The sequence below is a fragment of the Myotis yumanensis genome, unplaced genomic scaffold (genome assembly GCF_028538775.1).
Source record: "Myotis yumanensis isolate MYYU_CA2020_CCGP unplaced genomic scaffold, mMyoYum1.0.hap1 SCAF_4, whole genome shotgun sequence".
NCBI classification, from domain to species: domain Eukaryota; kingdom Metazoa; phylum Chordata; class Mammalia; order Chiroptera; family Vespertilionidae; genus Myotis; species Myotis yumanensis.
The window spans coordinates 8986682-9005914 of NW_027223755.1; the positions used below are offsets into that span (position 1 = coordinate 8986682).

The following is a 19233-nucleotide window of genomic DNA, read 5'->3' on the forward strand; positions in this document are numbered from 1 at the left end:
AAAATATCAGGGCAAATTTCTCAATTTTGGTGTAACACCAATGACATTTTTAAGCTGCCCCAATTAAAAGGAAAAGCTAGCTCTCTGATTTTCATTAACTATCTAACTTTGCCAGGAATGTGGCTCTATAATCCATATGATAGCCCAAATATTTAAAATACTGTTATTCATTCTGAGCTTAAACCACGTCAAACATTTTCACAACAATAGGAAATATTAGTACATTTCAGAAAAAGATACATATATAAGCAGCAGGTTTAAAGTGATAAGCTTTGAGAATAGGGTAAACCATTTAGAAAATATTTACCACCTTATAACGATGAATCATTTATGCTAAAGATATTTCACTCCTTAAATGTTTCCAACAGAGTCTTTATGACTTTTCTAAGACCACAGAGTGGTTTAATCGGAACATTTTTCAAATTCTCACAAGCAAAGACGAAAACAAAAATTCCCTCTCCCAAAGATAAATACCTGCTTTGGTTTTGTTGGTGTCTTTAAATCTATAGAAGAAAAAGTGGGGGGAAAAAAAAGAATTGTAAGAAGCATAATAATTCATATCCACTTTGGGTGGAGGGATACACACAATACTTAATACTTCATTTTTCTTCAAGAATATGCTTAAAAGAATAATAAAAGATATCATATTGCACAAATTCCTTTATCCTTTGGGGAAAACAGGGTGGACAAACTTAAAACAACACCGGCTATTTTCTTTCACATACCAGCATCCTGAGAGATTTTTGATAACAGAAGGCTTTGAATTCCTGCGTTTTCTGAGAGTTTGGAATAATGTAAGGCATTGTGTCCGAGAGAATCTACAAGGGTTAGGTCTGCACCCTTTTTAATTAAGGCCTCCACGACATTACAGCTGCCGATCTCACAGGCCACCATCAGAGCAGTTCTAAAGACAAGGCAAACACCAAGTTAGTACTAATTAGAACGGATTCCTGGGAAATCATTTCAGTTGTCTTAAAAAGAGGGAAAAGAAGATTAAGTGCCGTTAAAACTGTGCTCTACTTCATCTTCTAGGGAATTCAAACTGGAATGCTATCAAGATAAAATTAGGTAGTTGTTTTTTAAAACCTCAGATTCATGCAAAGCATTAAGCCACATTAGGCCAAATAATATAGACATAATCTTCTAAACAAAATCTTCTAAATGTGATGGAATTTAATAGAACGAGCACAAATCTCATCATTGTTTTCACCTCAAGCATTTCAAATTACCTATATACATTATTAGGTTTATTTTTAAAAAGAAACCAATATTTTTACTTTAATTTTGCATGAAAAAGCATAAGAAACGGCTTATTCACTTTAGTACTTAATAATCTTATCACACATTCAATGATGTTCCCAGAGATTTGGAAAACATGTTTTTTAAGTCAAAACAGATTCTTGGTTATTAAGGCAGAAAATAAAAAAGCTAAGTTAAAAACCATTTCCTACACATGGTCTAAAACACTGCTCTGATATTTTGAAAGACTCTCAGGATGTGCCTATCCCCGAAGTCACGTGGTTTCGCATTCTGTGGTACCTTCCATTCTTGTCCCTGGAATTTACATCCGCTCCATGATCCAGAAGAAAGCGACAGGCCTCACTGTGGCCATTTTGCACTGCAAGAAGCAGGGGTATATTCCCATCCTAGGAGACAAACTCAGAGTAAGATTTTTATTTTTTTTTAAATATATTTTTTATTGATTTCAGAGAGGGAGAGAGGGGGAGAGAGAGACAGAAACATCAATGATGAGAGAGAATCATTGATCGGTTGCCTCCTGCACAGCTCACACTGGGGATCGAGCCCACAACCCGGGCAAGTGCCCTGACCAGGAATCGAACCGTGACCTCCTGATTCATAGGTCGATGATCCACCACTGAGCCAGGCCGATTAAGATTTTTAACGCTGACACCAATGCCAGAATTGCAAAGGTCCTTTTCTTTCTACATTTATTCCTGAATTGTCCTGTTGGTCTTATGGCTGACCCCCCCCCCCTCCTACCCCCGGGTGATAGTCTGTGCTCCAGTTGGGCCCCTACATCTTAGTATAACTCTTCTCATGGGATTTCATTCAGCCTTTCCTAGGAGCCTCCGCCTCCTGAGTCGCTTGTTCCTTGGGCCGAGAGAGAGAGAGAGAGAGAGAGAGAGAGAGTATGTTGAGGCTCCAGGCATGTATAGATCCCAGGTTTGCTGAGAGATGGTCCTGGAGAAATGAAGGACTTGCTTCACAAGGCAGCTGGAGGTCCCACCGCCCTCCCGCAGCCTCTCTGAGTGAACCACATGGGTCCCATGCCACTACCATGTCCTTGGAAGGCATCCTCTTTCATAATCTTACCAGGTATCAAAACATAACATGAAGGAAGGGTTTGTCCATCACTGACACAGGACTAGATAAAGAGCTGGATGGAAGGAATGACTGGCTCAATATGCTACAATATGACAACTGGCAATTCCTAAAAAGAAAATTAGATCCCCAACTCATATACATACATTAAGAATTTAAACACGACAATATAAAGCAAATGGAAAAATACTAGAAGAATATATAGGCAACTATTTCCATAATCCTAGAGTGAAGGGGCTCGATTCAAATGACACGGACCACAAGAGAAGTTTTCATTCTGCCTCTTGAACATTCCCTACAACTGGGGCCGACCGTCCTGTTCAAGGTAGATGTTTTCAAATAGGCAAAGGAGAAAGGTAAGTTACAATAGCGCCAGTTATTTTAACATGGGAATTTATAATAATAAAATGTAATATGCTAATTAGACCGGATGTCCTTCTGGACAACCTTCCAAACGAAGCCGGGGCTGCAAGGGAAGCTTGGGTCCGGGTGCCTGCTGGGGGCCGAAGGGAAGCCAGTGCTGGCAGCCGGGGGAAGGAAGGCCTACCCTTATGAATTTCTTGCATCGGGCCTCTAGTTTGTCATAATATGATTGCTGCTTAAGGATTAAGTTTCCTTTTAAAAGTAGAATTTCAGACACATTTCTAAAAAATTATCTCTGAGCAGTTATAATACTTTCTGGTTATCGAGTACTGAAATCCAGGGAGTGTGAAGTATGCACAGATTCCATATGCTCACTACACAATATCTCCATGAGGTGTAAGTGTGCATGTACCAATTCCCATGCAGCAGCAGGAAACGGAACCCTGTCAGCAGGAGCAACAGGCATGTGAACTGATTCTCCCAAAAGCCCAGGAGGGTTAGGATCGGCTAGAAGTGGTCTTCACAGCTGGGAAACCCCGACCAGCAGTACCTGGTGATGCATGGGCACCAAAGGAAAAGAATAAAACTCCTCCTCAGACTTATTTTTAAAAATCAAGACACTGTGTCTTATTAATATTTAAGTTGATGGGAGACCACATATATATCGTTAAATACAAATATGCATACATGGGAAGTGCATGCAGAAAATGTTTGATTTAGCTCTGGCCAGGGTGGCCCCATTGGTTGGAACATTGTCCCAGACACCGAAAGGTCACTGGTTCAGTTCCCAGTCAGGGCAAATGCTGAGGCTGTGGATTCGATCCCCAGCAGGGGGGTGCATGCGGGAGGCAGCTGATCAACATTCCTTCTCTCTCTCTCTCTCTCTCTCTCTCTCTCTCAAATCAATTTTAAAAACTGTTTTATGTATGATTTAGGGACCAATGGGGGATAATACATCCATTTTGCAAAAGAGTTAGGTTGAAAAGCCATGGAATTCGCCAAACACTAAGCTCTCTCAAGTGCCAGTGGCCCCAGAATAACCCACAGTGCCCCAGTAACCATGTCCACCTCCAACCCGCGTGGCCGCCTGCTACTTACCAGATCCTTGAGGTTCACCGGGCTCTTGTGCTCGCACAGAACCTGCACAGCCTGGAGGCAGCCCTGCGCCGCTGAGGAAGGGAAAACAAACACCAGCCGATCACAAAGCCACGCTCACAGCCTGGGCACCACCACCCTGTCCCCGTCCCCGAGGAAGAGGTTGGGGTTCTACCCAGCTTGCCTCCGTTCACTCTGGCTGCATAGAAGAGAAATGGCGCCAGGAAGGTAAAATAAGAGATGTTTTCAATTACTGGTTAATTTCAGTGTTAGCCGGCCCTGAAGCCAGTGACTGCCAGTTGCCTGGAGGCAAACACTGGACCTAGGGGTTCCATAACCAGCCCTAAAAGAAGCCTGTCAATCTCATCATCCCAGAGCTCAGTGTCAACATTTTGCCACTTGAAGCTGCAAGATAATTAGTAAAACAAAATGTTGATAAATGGATTGATGTTATTAATGAACGCCAAATAAAAGACTCTGTGTCACACATTACTTGAAATCTACAAATGTTTATGAATACCCCTTCGTTTAAAAAAGAACCTTTAAGCTAATTAAAATATAATTAAAACAATTCTTTTTGGTTGTTTGGAGGGCAATGGGTGAATTCTAGGTTTATTCCTTGGTAACTCCACACACTTTGCAAGCTGAATAAAGTGGGAATGTCTAGGAATGATGACAGAAAACAGCACCAGGAATACTACAACATGGTCAGTGTAATGGCTTGAATCAGGAAAAGGAAGAGTTAGTGTGTCTACGGCAGAAGACAAACAAGGAATGGAAGTTACCTGCGTAATGTAAAGCTGTTTTCCCAGAGTTGTCAACGTTTTCGGCTGGGCATTTAGACTACAAGACAAAAATAAACAAATCCATGGAATAGAGTTCAGTTCTACACAGCTCATCTTTTTCCTGCAAAGCATGATGGGACTTATTGGGAAGAATATAAACACGAATGGGTCCCAACTGCCAAGCTCCAGGGTCCCCTAGTTTCTCACGGGGAGGGAGACTCATCTCCAAGTATTCAGGACACAGCCACCCTCCTGTCCCTTCCCCATGACCACATTCCTCCTGGACCATCCCCACCAGCTAACACACACGCTCTCGAATTTCTCATCTGATGCTCTCATCCCCCACCCAATTCCTGCCCTAGTGCTTGTCCCCTGTACAAAACCCCCTTCTTCTCAAGACCCGCCCCCACACAGTCCACGCTGCCTCATCTGCCATCTATTCCTGGACCCGCAGCCCGGTGTTTCCCCCCAAGAGTCCCCAGAAACGTCCTAGTCAAAGTCGCCAACAGTCCTCTCCCTTCCTGTGACAAGGAGCATTTCTGTCCTCCGGCCAGCCTCTCACCTGCGACCAACTCCCTGTTGGCCAGCTCTCCGTCTCTCCTAGCCCTGCCCGGCCCATCCAATCCCGGTTTTCCTCGCACTGCCCTGGCCGCTCCTCCTCCCTCAGTGCTCGCTCCCTAAGCTCTCTCCCTCCGCAATCTCATCCACAACCAGAACCTAATGACTCCCTAGTGCAGTGACGGTGAACCTTTTGAGCTCGGCGTGTCAGAGGTGACACGTGAACTCATTTATTTTGGTTGATTTTTCTTTGTTAAATGGCATTTAAATATATAAAATAAATATCAAAAATATAAGTCTTTGCTTTACTATGGTTGCAAATATCAAAACATTTCTATATGTGACACGGCACCAGAGTTAAGATAGGGTTTTTCAAAATGCTGACACGCCGAGCTCAAAAGGTTCACCATCACTGCCCTAGTCATTGCATAACTGAACAACGACAACAAAAATAGTGTGTAAGTATTAGCTGTTGTGTGCCAGGCGTTGTTCCAAGGACTGTCAGGCCCTTAAGAGCCTTCGTTGGAGACTGTCATTCGGCCCTATTTCCAGCTGAGGAAACGGAGGTAGAAATCTGTTGGGGTCACAGTGAGCAGCAGAGCCGGGACTGGAGCCCAGACAGGCTGAGCTGGAGCCTGTGTACCCGAGAGAAGGCATCTCTGAGCGCCAGGCTGGCTCACGCCCTGCCCAGTTCCCATTTGGGTCCTGCTGTCTCACAGGCACTTGAGCCTGGCAGAGCCAAAGCTCTGGTTCCTTCCCGCTCTCCCGTGCCTGATCCTCTGACACCTCCTCTCTGTCAACCGTGTCACATGAATCTAGTCAATGAGCCAGAAACCATGGCGTCATCTCCGATTTCTCCTCCACGTCCTCCTTCCACCGTGGCCTGTCAATTCTGCTCCCCAAACCTACCCCAGTTCCGCTGTCTCTGCTTCTCCACGACAGCCTAGCGTGAAACAGCACCTTCTCACCTGGGTCCAACGGCCTCCCTCCCGCAGGTCTCAATTCTGCGTTTTCCCCCTTTCACCAACTCTGCACAATTAACGTGACCTTTTGAATCTGTGACTATCACTCTTTCCTTAAAAGCTCTTCACATCGTACGCTGTACTGAGTAACCACAGCCTACACATCATGACATGCAAGGTCCGTACCCTGTATCTTTATTTCTCCTCCTCAAGTGCTTTGCCCCAGGTCCTCTCAGTGGCTTTCTTTCCTTTCTGACAAGTGCCTTTCTCTCCTTAAGCCACTGATACTTGCTGTTGTGTCTGCTTGGAATGCTTTCCCCTGGGCTGTTTGCATTGAGTTCTCACCTCCTCCAGGAAGCCTTCCCTGAATACCACACCTCACCTCTCTCAAGTACCTGGTAGTTGCTTTTTAGTGCTGTGCAATTTTTAATATGTATTTTTGTACTTGTTTACCAGACTGTAATTTCCATCAGGATAGGGGCTGCTCTGTTCATAGTATACGCAATGCTTGGGGCATGGTGCCCAGGGAACACTTGTTAGAAGAAAGAGTGGGGGGAATAGCGCTATCAGGGGAGGGAGAGAGCTCATTTGGAATCTGAAGGATTTCACAGGCTCTGTTTGTACTCACTGCTTTGGGGATGTAGCCACTGGAGAGGGCAAGTGTCTCTAGCAGACAGATAGTAAGAGCCAAGGTCTCGAGAGCCCAGAGAGAGGAGTGACAGAGGGTGCAGGCGTGAGGAGTAGCAGGGGACAGCAAGGGTCATATCAGAGAGGGTATGGGTTGCCAAGAGGGGAGGTGAAGATGACTAGAGAGGCACAGGCCCCAAGGGAAGTGCCCCATTAGGGGGACATCAAAGCCTCAGGTTTGAACTCCTGTCTACAAACAGCGTTCACAGGAACGGTAAGTTCCGGGAGGCAAGAACAGGCAGCGTTAGAGGGAGATGCCTGCTTGCCCTTCAGGGGGGGTGAAGAATGAAGGTCAAGTTACAACTTACCAGGCGGTGGCCTAATTTTAGAACAGCACAAGGAACTGTTTAAAGGCTTCAAAGGTTCCACAGAGAAACCAATCCATTTGCATAGCCAGATATACGATTACATCAGGGGCTCGAATATCTGGTCCTTGCCCAGGAGGATCCCTGGCCTGTCAGCTTCATTCTCCTTAAAATCAGAGCCAGATGCGGAGTCTGGGTCACCACGCCAGGGTGGGAGTGGAGATTTGAAACGCACGTAGGTTTTAAAAACCGAGATAAGACCAGGGCCTTCCTCGGGCTGGTCCGCGCTTCCCCCTTCTCCAGGGGAGGCGGACCGGACAGGGTCTCCTCTCCCCGTTCTCAGGGAGAAGCCTCCTCATAAATGCAGCAAGCAGCCCAGGTGCCAGTCAGTTTTCCTGAATTCCGTGTCAGCCCCGGGAAGGCTAAGCATTCCTGGCTCTGGCGGCGGCTGGCACCACGTCAGGCAAGACAAGCAGCTGCGTGATCAGCAGAGCCAGGCAAGTTGGGGACTATGACCAGGTTTCTGCCCCAGAACCGCAAGGCCCGTGAAAGCAAGATGCGGGCCCCAGCGGGGCACCCAGGTCGAGCCAGCCAGACGGACAGTACTCGGGGCACCCCGTTTACTGCCCTGTGCTGTTCCTGGAAGCAGCCAGCTTGCCTTTGACTGGCAACAGCTGGATGTTTCAGGAAGGGGGCTACTGGGATTGCATTAAGTATTCACCTTTAAAGATCTCTGGGAGTCGTCACCCTAAGCGATCACTGTAAGCTTCCCGGGGAGGCTGTGGAACCAGGCAGTTGGCTTAAAATTATTCCAAGGGTAAAACAAAGAACTTAAAACCTAAGAACTAACAGCTCATCGAGTTACGTACGAGGAAGTAACGGCTGGGGTTTTGCTTGGCAAGAACTGCCTGGTACCGATGACGGGAGAGCGAGGACCAGGGGAGTGGAGGGCCTGTGCTGAGGGGACCCCACCAGCAGGGACTCTGAAAAGGGCACAGGCCTTCAGAAAAGAAAACGAGGAGCTGACGAAAGGAAAGAAAAAGGCTGGATTCCGGGAAGACACTCCAAATCCCTCACCAGTGCCGTTGCTATGGAAACCATCTCCTCCTCCCTGTCATTTCATAGCGACTCTTCCGAGGAAACCCAGGGTCTGGGGTGGAGTTTAAAGGAGAAAGAAAGAGGGAGAGAGACGTGAGAGGGAAAGGGAGGGGGTGGGGGTGAGGAGGAGAGGAAGGAGGGGATGAGAGGAAGAAGGAGAGAGACAGTGAGAGGGAGTGGGAGGGGCGGGGGGAGGAAGGAAGGAGGGAGCAAGAGGCAGGAGGCAGGGAATTTGTTCTTTCACAGCTAAGGTTACAGTCGCACGTTGGAAGTGACAGGTGTGTCATGGTAAGCTGTTGCCGGTCTTACCTGAAGGAGCTTCCGGATGCACTCATGGTGGCTGTTCTTGGCTGCGAGGTGCAATGCACTGTGTCCTAAACAGTTTTAAGGGGGAAAAAATGGGGGGAAGAAAAGGCCACACGTGTTAAATCTCTTATCTCAGAAATGAAGACAACTATGAGGAGATAAACTGTTCCCCAGCCAAGACGGGGGTTGTTGTTCTTAAGAGTCAGGCCTCAGCTTCTTATCTCTGAAGTTCAGGGTGACAGCGGTGGGAGGACACAGCACACCCTGCCCCCCGGATAACACGCAGGCTCCGAGCTGTGCTCTGATGTGACTCAGCTCTGAAAGTTCTGCTTTCAGCAGCCAGTACACACGCCAAAGGCCCCGTGTCCACAGCCCCGCCAGGCTGGGAACGCCACAGGCGAGGGGACCCCATGAAGGCCAACAGCAACGGGCAGAGAGCACACCTGACCTCTCGTTCTCTCTCCTCCGCTTCTCCTCCGGCCCTGAATGGGAGTGACCGGAGTTCTCAGAGTCTAGGTCCCCGCGTAGGAGGAGGAGAAGTGCATAAAACACGCACCATGACAGCATTTCCTTCAGGAGCACAGCCCCCGAGGTGAGACTCTGAGGGCTGCGCACAGGTAACTGGGAACCCTAACCTACACCCACCTCCCGCCACGGCCCAATGGGCCTATGGGATTCCTAGGGCAGAGGCTGAGGGGCAGCCTGGGGACCTGCCGGCCCAGCATTCAGGGGCTGCTCTCTGCTGCCTGGGCCCCCTGCCGCTGGGACAGCCACCCGCTAGCTCTCTCGCCCGCTCCAATGCCCCGGAACCACTGCTTTCTGATGAGGACCCTCCTGACCTCCCACTTGAACCCCAGTTCTTCCCAGGCCTGTGACTCCTGCCCCCTGCGTCACACGTCCTCCTTCACGGCACAGAACAGGTTCCTGGCTTCTTTCCACTCCCCCCCGCCCCCAGGCACAGGTTAGGTAGCTGACTGTTCTCCTTTCCCCTCTAGAATGTAAACTCGGTGACACAGGACTTGCCTCACTCCCTGCTGTACGCATAGTGCCCACGGCACGGCCGGCACGGAGTGGGCTGTCCACACACGCGCGTCACTCTGAATTGTCGGGTGTGCACATCACAGACGCCTGCGGAGGGAACCAAGGTACCACCCAGCCAACCTGACACACCGAGGAAGCTCTACATCCTGCGCTTCCCCTACTCCCTGACCCAGCCACCCCCACCTGACCCCTGGGCCTCAGCACTGTTGACACCTGACGCTGTGGGTGTTGTCCTGGGCCATGAAGGCTGCTAAGCAACATCTCTGCCTCTACTCACTAGATGCCCACATAGGTTAATCAGAAATACCTCCAGACATTGCTAAGTCTCAGGGGGTGAGGGAGGAGGGGCAGGGGCATCAACCCCAGCTGAGAACCACTGCCTCAGAGGAACAATTTCTTTTACATGATGGTCCCGTCTCCAAATACCATTTCTCCTTTCTGAGTTAGTCTTCACTCCGCAACACTGACCGGAAATCCCGATTACTAGAGGACGACATGTCTAGGAAACACCATGTTTAAAACCCGAGCGTTTAGGGTCACAGTGGACTGCACGGAGCCTGTGTAAGGTCAAAAGGTCAGGTTCCTGTTGTCTGATCTGAGCTGGACTGAGATTTGTTTGTTGTTTGTTAATCCTCAAGTGAGGATATTTTTCCATTGATTTTTAGAGGGAATGGAAGGGAGAGGGAGAGACAGAGAGACATCGACGTGAGAGAGTGAGACATCGATTGGTTACCTCCTGCATGCACCCTGACCAGGGCCGGGGAACCTGCAACCAAGGTACGTGCCCTTGACCAGAATCGAACCCAGGACCCTTCAGTCAGAAGGCCAACTCTCTATCCACTGAGCCAAACCGGCTATGGCTGGACTGGGAGGTTTTAAGGGTATTTGGAGGGGGGCTGTTTTGTGGGGGTGGGACCTCAGAGGCGGGAATCCCTCCGTCCCCCACGAGGGTGAGGATGAGGAAGATCAGGAAACGAAGGAATGACTCTGGGAAGCAAAGGTCTTCCCCTTCCCTTCCTGCATGAGCCCCCTCCCAGGCTGTGGTGTGAGTGCAGTTACGTTATCCATTAAACAGGCTTTGGGGGGCTGCCTGGCTCCCAAGATCATGTGGACCGGAGTCTGTAAGGACAAACACAGCCTGCATTTGAAACAGACGCTTTACAGATGGGCGTCTGGAGCCCATCCTTAGTGTTGGCAGAAGACGGTTCATGTCGCGTAGGCACGTGTTAACGATTGTCTGTGCCGCGGACCAAAGCTATTGTACATAAACAGTACCCGCTGCACACAGCTCAGCTCCCCACACAGTGGGTAGGGGGATGTCAACCACTCACCATAAACAAACGACGGCTTTCACTGAGCTCCCAGCGTCCCGGGCATGAGACCCAAAGAACGTGCTGTGCTTCTACAGAAACTAGATCCTTTCACTCCTTGGCCCTGTGATCTACTTTCCTAACCAGGAGCAGGCAAGTACTTTTCATTTAAAATGGTCACAGAACTCGAATGATGCATCATTCCCTGGACAATATCCAAGGCAAGATGCCTCTCGGTGCTAATGTTAAAAAAAAAAAATCTCTTTCCCAATGCTAAGTTTTCTGGAAAGAATATATGAGATTAGTGACAGTCTCGCGGGACAGAGACAGTGTGTACGTCTGGCCCATTCAGCTGTGGGTCTGGAATATCAGGAAGCAACTTCCCCGAGGCACATGGCGGGGCGATGCTAATTCAAGGGCATTGCAGCAGAACTTGGCTCTCAGGAAAAAGGCCAGTGTAATTTAGAAGGCAAGAGTCTTGGGCTGTTCCAGGGCTATCCCCAGGGCTATCCCCAGGGCTATCCCCAGGGGGTGCCGGGATGAACGATGGCCGTCTCTCAGAAATGATACTGCAATACTGAGGCAGGATGACTGCAAAGACCACTCCTGTGAGAGCCGGGCCTTCTGTGCAGACCTTCACCACGCAAAGATGTTTTGGATGAATGATGAGCATGGAAGGCACAGTGACTCACGGCCGGGTCCTTGCCTGGGACTCTGATCGGCCTTCTTGAGAGGGAGAGATGGGGGCAGGAGTTTTAGCCACAGGAAGGAGCTGGGCCTGGGCAGTCAATGCCATCACATTTATCTCGTCTGCTGTGACAGGAGAAAGGCAGTGCTGCTCTAGATAACACAGCAGACGTGGCCACGCACATCCTCTGCACCCGGCTTCTTCCTTCTTTTGTTCTCGGGCCTCTCGCAGGCTCTCAAGAAATAGTGACAAGTCAGCGCCTCATTTGGACGAATGTGAAACAGTAAGCCATGGACCAACGTGCTGACCTCGTTGCTAAAAATGCTGGGCGAGAGGGAAGGGACTGGCAGCTCTGAGATGCTTTCTACTCGCCCGGAACGTCTGGCCAGCGTCCTGGGGCCACAGAGCGCCTCGGATTCCACCCGTTTCAATTGGGATGCAAGAAATGGACTCGCAGACCCCAGGGACCGGCCCAGAGGTGCAGCTGGGACGGGTCTGCCCCTCCAGTGCTGCTCCTTGGAGGCAGTGCCACTGCGGAGGACAGGGGTGTGCAGGGCGCACTGCCCAATGCTTCCCCGGTCTCTTAAAAGCGGAGTGAGTGCCCTGGTGGTAAATACAAACTCTACCCAAACGAAAAAACCCAAACACACAAACCAACAAAATACCTACGCTTTTTAAGAGCTTTTACTGGAGGAAAGGCTGCTGGTAAAATATTTTTTAAGGGGGGAGCGGGGCAGGATGTAGAGTTTATTATCACATGTGATCTCAGCTACGTAAAAATGTGCCAGGAAAAAGCTGAAGGAAATACAGCAAAACAGAAAAATGTGCTGCTTCCTGGGAGCAGAAGCCCTGCTAATCTTCTTTACAGTTTTCTGTCTCTCCCAGATTTCCTACAATGAGCACAAATCAGAGCACCTGATTCTCCCCGTAAGGAAAGATGAGGAGGGGAAGAAGCTTGGCTCTGATGAAAATGACTAGACTCCCGTCTGAAACCTGTATCTTGGCATCAAATGCAGGGAAACCAAACTGTATTCCAGCTCCGATTCATGCCCTTAAAAGCTGATTCTTTCAGGTCATGGTTTCCTTGGAGCAGTAGTTCTCAACCTTCCTAATGCTGCAACCCTTTAATACAGTTCCTCATGTTGTGGTGACCCCCAACCATAAAATTATTTTCGTTGCTAATTCATAACTGTAATTTTGCTACTGTTATGAATTGTAATGTAAATATCTGATATGCAGGATGTATTTTCAGGGGTCGCGACCCACAGGTTGAGAACCACTGCCCTGGAGGAAGCCCTGTTTATGTCAGAGGATGTCCCGTCCATCCAGGGGACTCTAGCTCTACATGTAAAACGTCACCAGTGATCACAGTGAACTTGAAAACCAAATCAGCGGGGCTAGGGATTAAAGAGGACAAGTCAGTACTACATACATGACATACATCAGCATTCCCTCTGGCAGGCACTTAAGGAAACCATTCATTCTTCTACTGGGATCGCCAATTCTCGAAGCATTCGGGGAGCATTTGGTGGCACTGCTCAGGGAAATCGTGCTGTTACTCCAATCACGCCCTATTTTCGACCAAAAATGGTTTTCCCAGTGGCACCTCATTCACCTGACTTGACTTCAAGTGGCTCTTGGCCTGTCCTAAAGGAACAAATTTATTCAAAAAGAACAGAGATTCCCAATCACCGGGAATCTTTAAATTTGTTTAACAAGTGCCACAGACTTTTGGAAACAATTCCGAAACACAAGTTTTCCAACCAGTTTTTGAGGAATAATTCTTCTATTTCCTGACTGGTGGCCCCTCCCTCCCCCATAACTGTTCTGAGGAGGCCAGTGTTTGTGGCGGGGGTGGGGGCAATCCATTATGGATTAACAAAAACACTATAGAGTCAGATTGATTTCATATCCCAGTAAGAACGAACGAAAGCCTTAGAACGAGGCAAAGATGTTCAAGTACAATAGAGGAACGGAGCCCTCAGGAGTTGCTCTGATCCTCCGGTGTGGCCAGCGGGGCAGAACCCAGGCCGGAGACCACAGCCAGCGGCTCTTTCCAGTGGAACAATGTTCATAAAAGATAGGCCTCCACTACCTTGTCTCTGCCTCTGCTTTGTTCATCATTTGTCCACACTGGCTCCACATTAGAACCACATGGGGAACTTTAAAAATAATACCAGCTGTCTGGCAACCTCTAGACAATGGAATCTGAATCTCAGAGGGTGTGCATACTGTTTATTCCTTCCTTTCCCTCCCTTCCTGCTCTCCTCGCTCACTCTCAACCTTCCTCCCAAGTTCCCAGGTGATGGTGATGCACTGAAACACAGCAAGGGGGTGATCCTGGGCAGCTGGTCCAGATGAGGACCATGGCCTCTGCCCACAGAGCGTATCTCAGTGGGCAAGATCAGCTCCCAAACAACGCATTCCATTTATCACCTCCCATCATGATTCCTCAAAACAAACGTAGAGAAGGTTGTATGGTCCCTACATACAATTTTAAAGGTACGTTTTTTCAAATGGGGGATGAGAAGCACGCAGTGTGCCCTCAACAAACCACATCTAAGATGAAGATGCCTGTAACAGCACAAATAAGGAAACGCCCTCAGAGCCCAGTCCCTGGAGCTGGTCTACGTGCTTCTTCTCCACAGGGACCCAGCTCTGTGGCACCTGCTCTTGTGCTGGCCTGTTGACTTAAGAGATAAAGACCACATACCAGCAGTATCTTGCGCTGTCACATCCACGCCGTGCGTAATCATGACCCTGAGACATTCCACGTGTCCTTTTGTAGCAGCGAGATGAAAGCTGGAAAAGAGGTAAATAGTCTCCTTCAGATTTCCACTCTTTAGCGTTCATCCCTGACAACGTTTTTTGCCTCTTGTGTACACTTACTTTCTCCCACTTGAGCTCCATAACCAGTGAGTAGATATTATCAACCTCATTTTAAGGATGAGGAAACTGAGGCTTCCCATGGTCTGAGAATTTGCTCATGGACACTTTTTACTAAGCAATGGAGCAGGAGCTAGTCTGAGGTCTTCCAATCCAAAGACCAGGCTTGGAAAAAAGTAAGATTCAACTACATATTTGTCTCTTCACAAAGCGATGCTCAAAGACTTGCAACTAGATTCAATTCCTAAATAATAGGTACTTTATCCTCAAAGACTTGCAACTAGATTCAATTCCTAAATAATAGGTACTTTATCAACATTTTCTGTTGCCTAGTGCTTTCACTAAAGCCATTATTTTTTTAGAAACACTCAATAAAGAGAAAGGTATCCAACCCAACAACGGTCAAGACAACATCAACGTTGGGTCCATTGCTGTGTTGCAGCTGAATAACAATCGCTGTACACAACTTCTGTAATGTGTGCCATTGCATTACCTCTTTTCATTCACATGACAGCCTTTTGAGGTGAGGCCTATACTGTCTCCACAGATGGCAGGTGTCTACACGCAGGTGCAAACAGCATGAACTACAGCCCACAATTAAGCTCCAGAATTCAGTAACATTTGGGAGTACAAGCCATGCCCAGCGTGATTAGACCTGCCATGAAAAGAAGAGATGGCATCCACATGCCATACCAGTCATCCCTGCAGGTCCCAGAATGAAGGGCATTCCTACCGGCAGAAGGAAAGCCCAATTCCACGGAGCATTCAGGCCCAGAAGCCGAGGAGGCCCAAACCCTTGGGAAGGTCTCCGCCAAGGAGGCCTTCCCTCTTCTGTCTCCTTCGTTCAGGGAAGAAGTCAATGAACCTTCCCGTTATCCACCTGCCTCAGTTCTGTTCTAGGGAGTTGCCTTCTCGGGACACTTGCCATGCAGCACCGTAGTGTCTGCAGCTCTGAATTAAGGGCCAGGCAATATGCTCTTCACAAAACAGGACTGGCACTGGGGCCCAGGGTCACACCCAACTAGCAAATCCAAGAGGTAAACCAACTCAAACCTGGGTCAGCTTGATCCCACACCTCTGTTCCCGGAGATCTAGGCTGCGTGAAGATGGACAGAGAAGCAAACGGAGATGTTTCCATTCTGCTTGCCAAGCAACCACAAGTCAGCAAGGTACCTCTGGGAAGTCCGTTTAACCTCTCTGAGCCTACACTCCCTGTACTGGAGAGCGTGGGGATTGAATCAGATGATATTGGATGCTTCCTGCAGCTCTAACAGACTATTACTTTATCCTACCTGGTTCTGATCACACCAACTATTTCCACGTTTGTGCAGCCATTCATGTGTAATGTCTCTTTACAGTCAAGCTCCGCTTTGTAGATGATTTCACACAACTGTTAAACTTTGGTCATATGGAAATACTTGGAAATGTAGTGACTTATTTAAATGGAATTCCTGATTAAATACAGCCCAACCAAAAGAACCTCCCCACCGGGCAGTACAATATACCTCTGTTTTTCATCATCGTTGGCCTAACACAATTTTACAGTAAGTTCACCTTTAAGCAGCAAATTGTTTAACTGGCCTTGGGGAAAGGTCTCTAAATGCCCCTTCCTTCGTAACAGTCCACGTTACACACTTTAACTGCTCTTGAGGATGTGACGTCGCCAGCAAGAGTCTCAATTACTGACCTCTGTCTTCAAGGCTATTCATCTACAAGCCCCAGATTAAGCCTTAATGTTCATCTTTTTCTCTTCATGTCTGTGCTTGTTTCTGAGCTGTTCTCTCTGCTACCTCCTATGACCAGGGAGAAACCAAAACTATCTGGACAAGAGGGCTGCCACATCCTATCTTATAAGAGCACCAGGAGCAATGATTAGCGTACACACACACACACACACACACACACACGTAGACATACAGGGTGGGGGCAAAAGGATGGTTACAGTTGTAGGTACCCGAAACACAAAGAGTTTATTCTTTTATTAGTATTGATTAATTATATTACTTGCCATATGAACCACTATAAACCTACTTTTGCCCTGTTCTATATAACTTTTGATTGAGCATAACATATGCAAAGAAAACCACATATCATAATTCTATAGCCTGCTCATTTTCACAAATGGAGCATGCCCACTTTATCTTCATGAGAGTGAAGACATGGCCGGGGACCCAAATGCCCTCCTCGTATCTCCTGCCAGCACCTAGAACCTCTCCATGTGCCCCCTCCTCTTTACTATTTATATTTCCCCACTCAGACCGCTCAAGTGACCTCTGGATTGCAGACTCTGTTTATGGGGTGAAACTGCAGACACGTGGCAGTGAAGTATTTCTGTGAGCCATTTCTGTCCGCACCCGCAAGTGGTATTTTGTGGAAGAGCCACACTCAAGGGGCCAAAGAGCCACATGTGGCTCGCGAGCCGCGGTTTGCTGACCACGGTCCTCGCCAGTTTGGCTCAGTGGACAGAGCATTGGCCTGTAGACCAAAGGGTCCTGGGTTCAACTCCAGTCAAGGGCATGTATCTTGGTTGCAGGTTCTTCCCCGGCCCAGGCCCTGGTTGGGCATGTGCCGGAGGCAACCAATTGATGTGTTTCTCTCACATCCATGTTTCTCTCTGCTTTTCCCTCTCTCTTCCATTCTCCCTAAAAGATCAATGGGAACATATCCTCGGGTGAGGATTAACAACAACAAAAAGCTAAGTGCTTTGCCATTGAATGGAAACTCAGGAACAAAGTTGCGGACAGTTGTAGGCAACAAAACTCCCTCCACGCCTTGTCTCAAGCCTTGTCTCAAGCCCACACTTGAGTGGCTAGCTTTCTGGCACCTCTGGTGGAAGTGATAATCCCTGCAGCAGGGCTGGCAGCAGCGAGTCCTTAGCATTAGCCTCTGAAGGTGAGTGAGAAGCGGAGCCAAGCTTTAATAGGACACTCAAGTGGAACGCTGGGTGCTGTCGGGTGGAAACACGTGGTTAATCAGCGACAGAACCTGAGTGCAGGTGGCAGGAGTAGGTTTCCTTTCTCGTGCAGTGACTGGTAAGTGTAGGCATCTCAGTGGTGGTGTCCAGGTGACTGATGGGCTGGGGCGACCCCCGTCCGGATGGCAGACAGGCATCTGTGGGGTTGCCTCGGCTTAGGGACCAGATGGTGTCCCAGGTCAGCAACTACTAGCAAAGAGCATGGCCGGTGGCCCCTGGTGGCCTGTGTCCTGGAGAACTGGTGGAAGGACACACCTGCATCTGGAGTTTGCAGACTCGGGTGAGATGGGAGGCCAAGCAGTAGGTGGCTGAATGCATCCCCATCCTAGAACAAGGATACTGTTCTTGACCACGTTGATTTTAGGGTACTGAAACTAACCCAAGTCTGGGGCAGCTTTCCTATGTCTATAGTTGTGTATTTTTACAAGCACTGCTATAGCTACATATATCCGTTCCCTCCTCTGTTGCCTCTGAGACTGCGGTACTGATGTGCCAGGCACTGTTCTGAGCCCTGGAAACATGTGGAGAAAACACAGCCCCTGCCTCGTGGGTCTCGGCTTTTAGTGGAGGATGGAAGACAAACCTGAGGTTCACCACTGGGGATGAGGGTGCTGCCCTCCTCCTGCATGTCTGGCAATGTCTGGAGATATTTCTGATTATTTGAGGGAGAGGGGTGGGGGCATTCTACTGGCATTGAATGTCTAGGGGACAGAGATGCTGGCAAACACTCTACAATGCACCCCACAGCTCCCCACAACCACCACGTACCTACCGAGTCCAAACTGTCCATAGTGCTGGGTTGAGGCACTGACATTCTGATTGTCCATTAAAAACAAAAGTATGATGCTGAATATCATTCCATTAAGGCACATTAAAGACTGAAGAAGCAGGAGCACGTTTTAGTCTTTGCATTGATAAAATTCCTAATTTAAAAATGTACAATTCTGTTATTCTTAGTCTATTCACAAAGCTGTGCAACCAGCAGCACTCTCTAGCTCCAGAATATGTTCATCACCATAAAATACAAGACCTGTCCTTGCTTCTCAAGCCTTGTCTCAAGCCCTTGTCTCAAGCCTTGAGCAGTCCTTGCTTCTCCCATGCCACCCCAGCCCCTGGCAATCCCCAATCTCCACGCTGCCTCTGCAGGCTTGTCCATTCTGGTCATGTCATAAAGATGGTATCATGGGCTTTTGTGTCTAGCTTCTTTCCTTTGGCACGCTTTCAAGGTTCACCCGTGTTGTAGCATGTCTCAGCACTCCACTCTTTGCTTAAAAATATTCCATTGCATGCATACACCACACTTTGTGCATCCATTCATTGGTCACGGTCATTCAGATACTTTTGGGTTATTGGGAAGAATGCTGCTAAGCTGTTCGTGTACAAGAGTCTGTGTGTTTAATTCCAGTGGGTAGGTACCTGGCAGAGGAACTGCCTGCCGAGCCATGCAGGGACCAAGTTTAGCTGCGCAAAAGTGCTGAGCGGTTCTCTAAAGCTGCCGCATCATCTTACGTCCCAGTAAGGATGCAGGAGGGCTCTGGGGTCTCCACATCGCAGCCAAGACTGGTTACCGTCCGGCAGGCTTTCATTTAGGAGATGCGAATTTTAATTACACTCTAAATCTTCCAGAGGGGAAACGCTCAAGTCTTTCTTAATAAACTCTTTTTGGTTCATTATCAGCTGAAATGTCCCCTTAGAAAGACATAAAAGAGTGAATGCAATGCAAATTCAGAACATCTCTGGCTCTGGCTCTATAGGGGCTTTTATTCCTAATTTAAAAGTGTGGCCTTTCCTTTTTTTAAAAAATTTATCTTTACTGTTGAAAGTATTTATTG

The 19233-nt window shown here is 48.3% G+C and overlaps 1 protein-coding gene across 3 annotated transcripts in view; it reads right to left on the reverse strand.

Moving 5' to 3' along the window:
- The window catches only part of RAI14 (retinoic acid induced 14), a 122534-nt gene that overhangs the window by 15322 nt on the left and 87979 nt on the right, over positions 1-19233 (reverse strand). For 2 of the 3 annotated variants that reach the window (XM_070411851.1, XM_070411850.1), the window contains exons 4-10: positions 14255-14343; positions 8506-8570; positions 4587-4644; positions 3805-3875; positions 1540-1646; positions 726-904; positions 475-503 (exon numbers count right to left, since the gene is read on the reverse strand). In XM_070411851.1, coding sequence (XP_070267952.1) covers positions 475-503; positions 726-904; positions 1540-1646; positions 3805-3875; positions 4587-4644; positions 8506-8570; positions 14255-14343 — 598 coding nt within the window. Of the gene's footprint in view, positions 1-474; positions 504-725; positions 905-1539; positions 1993-3804; positions 3876-4586; positions 4645-8505; positions 8571-14254; positions 14344-19233 lie in introns of those variants that run through there. The other variant, XM_070411852.1, reaches the window with a different exon arrangement.